The sequence below is a fragment of the Pygoscelis adeliae genome, unplaced genomic scaffold (assembly GCF_000699105.1).
Source record: "Pygoscelis adeliae isolate BGI_AS28 unplaced genomic scaffold, ASM69910v1 Scaffold22, whole genome shotgun sequence".
In the NCBI taxonomy this organism is placed as follows: Eukaryota; Metazoa; Chordata; class Aves; order Sphenisciformes; family Spheniscidae; genus Pygoscelis; species Pygoscelis adeliae.
Window position 1 is genome coordinate 4,385,800 of NW_008824350.1, and position 4,464 is coordinate 4,390,263.

A 4,464-nucleotide genomic window follows, 5' to 3' on the forward strand; every position below is an offset into this window, starting at 1 on the left:
GAGGGCGGCGGGGGCCGGCAGGCGCCCTTCCTGCTGCGGGCCCTGCGCATTGCCGTGGTGGTCTGCCTCTACTGGTTCACCTCCATCGCCATGGTCTTCCTCAACAAGTACCTGCTGGACAGCCCCTGGCTGCGCTTCGATGCCCCCCTCTTCGTCACCTTCTTCCAGTGTGCCCTGACGGCTGCCCTCTGCTTGGGCCTCAGCCTGGGGGCAGCCTGCGGGCCCCCCTGCTCCGGCCTGCCTGCCCTCCGCCTCGACCCCAAGGTGTCCCGCAGCGTCCTGCCCCTCTCTGCCGTCTTCATTGGCATGGTCACCTCCAACAACCTCTGCCTCAAGCACGTCGGCGTAGCCTTCTACAACGTGGGGCGCTCCCTCACCACCGTCTTCAATGTGCTGCTCTCCTACCTGCTCCTCAAGCAGACCACCTCTGTCTATGCCCTCCTGGCCTGCGGAGTCATCATAGGTGAGGGGGAACGAGAGGGGGCTGCACCCACCCTACGGCTGGCCCCATAACCTCGGAGTGCCGGAGGTGGGGTGTCTTCCCCTTGGGAAACCACCCCCACCTGCATGGCAGCTCCCTGGTGAGGTGGGGTAGCTCAGGGCTTGTGCCTTGCTCTGCCTTGGACAACCCGCTTCACATGTCTGGAGCATGTAGGTAACTCGTTAAGAAAGGAAATTACTCTTACTTTACCATGGCTCCTTTTTCCTTTGAGCACTAAAACCTGTCTGTTCTCTGATGAAGTTTAACTTGCCTTACCTGTTTTGTCCCCACAAAGGCCATAAAACAGCAGGTGGCTTTCTTCCTGTTCTCAAGTGCTTATTGATTATTAACTTTGGTAACAATAACAGTATTTATGTCAGCACCATTGGGACCGTACAATGGAGCCAGCCAATTCAGACAGGCTGAATGCATGTGATGAAGGGTTAGCTGATCAAGCCAAGCGTAAAACACCACCAGAAGATCTGGTTGTGTGGTTAGGATGTAGGGCAGGGCATTGACTGGCTTAACAGGAATTGCTTACAAGTCTTTCATGCCAAAGGCCGAAGGCTACCTTCCACTGGAGGGCCATTTAGATGCCAAGAATTGTGAAATGTTGACTTCAGTCCAATTCCAGATGGACATGTGTTCACTTTGGTGCTTAGACAAGCAGATGGACTCAGATGAAAATGAGACAAGAGATTCTCCTCTCCACAGAAGAGGTGAACAGGAACTGAACTACTGTTTTTTCCACCCAAGTGATGCAAGCAATTGCCTTCAGCTAGTCTTGTGTTTGAGTATTGCCCAGGACTATGGCAGCCTTGCAGGGTTTCTCTTAAGATGCTCTCCCCTGGCTCCATCTCCTTTTGCTGTGGGAGCATTGCCCATATGCCTATAGCAGCGTAGCTGAGCATCCTCTGCGGCCTGACGCAAAGCCCTTCCTGTCTGTCCATTGAACCCACTTGTATTTGGGTTTAGTTTAAAGCACTAGCTGCTTTGCAGGCAACTTCCCAGACAGCTTCCAGCATGAAGCAGCTAATGGAGAGGCGGTGCAGTGCTCCTTCAGTAGCTCATCTCCCCTTCTATGTTTTGCTTATGAGCTGGATGGGGAGAGGTCTCCCTCAATGCCGTGGAGACACAAAGCCTGTAGCTCCTGTTTCGGGGGTGGTTAAAGAGTGCATTACCCATCAAAGAAGGTTAACATGTTGAATATACTACACTCAGCTTCTGCCTTGTGATCTTTTTTTGATCAAGCTTCTTAATATTACATCCATGTGTTTACTACCTTTCCATCTTCTTTTCTGACCGATCTTTCCCTTCCTGTTAACAGCGCAGCAAAGCCTGTGAGGCTTTTTTTTTTTTTTTTAAACCTTGAGGAATATTTCTTGCTACCTGTGTGTCAGTTCTCTGCCTTTTCAATTAAAAAAAAAAAATATCATATGGTCTCCTGAAAATGACCTATAGGTAAAGAGTAGCTTTAACTTTAGAAACTATTATTCCAAAGAGCCATGAACTAAACTCGTGCTGCCTGCTCAGTGTGGGAATTGGTCCTCTGAGATTGAGTGATAGCACCATAAATTACCTGTACTCCCAAAATAAATCTTCCCAGGACACTAGTCATGACAGTTTGTGGGTTCACTTAACAGAAAGGGGAAGCCCTTAAGTCTGTCTCTGCTTGTGGTTGTTCAGTATAAGGTAGATGATGAATTGCTGACTGTATGTTTTGAGTCCTTCAGCAGTTGTTCAGATGACGTCTGATTTGTTTGGTTGCAGGTGGCTTCTGGCTGGGTGTTGACCAGGAAGGAGCAGAGGGCACCCTGTCATGGACAGGTATATTCTTTGGGATCTTAGCAAGCCTGTGTGTCTCGCTCAATGCCATCTATACCAAGAAGGTGCTGCCTGTGGTGGATGGTAGCATCTGGCGCCTGACCTTCTACAACAACGTCAATGCTTGTGTCCTGTTCTTCCCGCTCATGATGCTGCTGGGCGAGTTCCGCACCCTCTACCACTTTGACAAGCTGGGGAGCCCCAGTTTTTGGGGCATGATGACCCTGGGGGGAGTGTTTGGCTTTGCCATTGGGTATGTGACCGGACTTCAGATTAAGTTCACTAGCCCACTCACCCACAACGTGTCTGGGACAGCCAAGGCCTGTGCCCAAACAGTGCTGGCTGTTATCTACTTTGAGGAGACGAAGAGCTTCTTGTGGTGGGCGAGTAACTTGATGGTTCTGGGGGGCTCCTTCGCCTACACATGGGTGAAAGGGCTGGAGATGAGAAAGGTGCAAGAGGATCCTAATGTCAAAAGCAGCGAAAGAAACGAGACTGGTGTGTAGGCAGCTCCCGCACCTCCATTTCTGTGCCTGAGGGTTTAACCTTCGGTGCTCCTTGCCTCCTGGGGAGAAGAAAAGCAAGGAGCAGGAAAAAATTCACCTGCAAAGTGTATGGGGAACTGTGTCAGGAACTAGAGCCAAAGACCTGACTGAATTGTGTTTTATCCACGGGATCTCACCCTGTATCGGAATTGGGGAGAGCATGTGTTGTAGAGAGCAATCAGGTTTTTTGTGATCGTTTTTTAAAATGGATGTTGATACTGACCTAATCCGGGCAATTTGCATCTTGGGGGGGGAGTGGGGTCATAGCAGACAAAGACCGGGATGGGAGCTTTGTGTAGTTAGGGATCTAGAATTAACTGAATGAACACAGTCCGAAGTTATAAAATCCTGAACTTCTGTGTAAGGAAGAGGCAGGTAGCCAGACTTTTGGGGATAGGCTCCAGTAAACAGTTCTGCTGTAAAAGGATTGGCAACAGCCATTCTTCCTGTTGCCCCATTCAATGCAAAGGATGGGAAATTCCCTCCCTTCTGGTTCTGTACAAGCCTAAGCAACAGCAGTGCCTCCAGATCTCCTTTCCAAAGAGTCCGTATCACATCCTGCCGACGTCTCTTCTGTGTTTCTCTTCACCTGGTTTCTTAGTTTGGGAAATCATGTTAAGAAGCAGCAATGAAACTTCTCATTCAGGTGCAGCTCTGCCCTGTGTCCTGTGAGGGAGAGCATGCTCCCTCAAGTGGCCTTTCTCAGGGAGGAGCGAGCTTGGCTTCTGCCTCTCGGTGACAGGCAGGAGGGGAAAAGTTACTCTGAAGCACTTGCTTCTGTAGGGTGCAGATAGATCCCAGTTCATGGGGTTCTCAACTCTTGTCCTCTTTACCCTCTGTGTAGGGGGTAGGTTTGTGTTTGAAAATGGGGTTCCTACTAATTTGGCTTGTTTCAGGGGACTTATTCCATACCTACTGTGGTTCTCTGGTGTTTGCAGTTTGTCTTTTGGCTCATTCCTTTTAATCAACCCACCCATGGCCAGCTCAGTGAATCCTTCACCCCCAAAAAATCCTAGTTTTGCTCAGCTGCATCAATCCCTTTACTTGAAACTTGCTTGCTGAACAGTTAATTCTGCAGAAATCTCTGCCCCTCCATCTGGTCTCATGCAAGTGCCACCTGAAGTTGCTGTACAGCTGTGATTTCTGATCCCGGGGCTCAGCAACAGCATCCTATAGTCAGCTGTGATGTTGCACCAGCTTTCTAAACCCCTGGCCCCTTTATATTTAAAGGGTTATTTGAACAGGGGTGCTGGGCAGTTGATGTGACTGCTTCGTACCCTGCCCCGTGGATCCTACGTGTTATACCCTGCCCCTGTGCGTGATGTCTGGCCGCTCCTACAGAAGGACACTCCATTTCTGCCCAGAATATGTTCCTGTCTAATTTCGGGGGGCTCCTGCTCCGGGTTTCATGACGACAGGTACCGGCGCAGGGTGCCGTTTGGGGTCCTTGAATTTTTTTTTTTTTTTAATTTTTTTTTTTTTTACGGGGTCTGACCTTTTCAATGTTGCACGTACTGACTTGTAACGGCCAAATCCGCTGAATAAAGTCGGGGGTCGCTCTCTGGGCCTGATGAGGGGTGCGAGCGACGTTTGCAGCGTGTTATCGCCGCGGCG

The 4,464-nt window shown here is 50.0% G+C and overlaps 1 protein-coding gene across 1 annotated transcript in view; it reads left to right on the plus strand.

The window, feature by feature from the left end:
• The window catches only part of SLC35C1 (solute carrier family 35 (GDP-fucose transporter), member C1), a 4,994-nt gene extending 738 nt beyond the window's left edge, over positions 1 to 4,256 (plus strand). The window contains exons 2-3 of the mRNA XM_009319272.1: positions 4 to 463; positions 2,252 to 4,256. Coding sequence (XP_009317547.1) covers positions 4 to 463; positions 2,252 to 2,811 — 1,020 coding nt within the window. The 3' untranslated portion in view covers positions 2,812 to 4,256. The remainder of the gene's footprint in view (positions 1 to 3; positions 464 to 2,251) is intronic.
• The last annotated feature ends 208 nt before the right edge of the window (positions 4,257 to 4,464 follow it).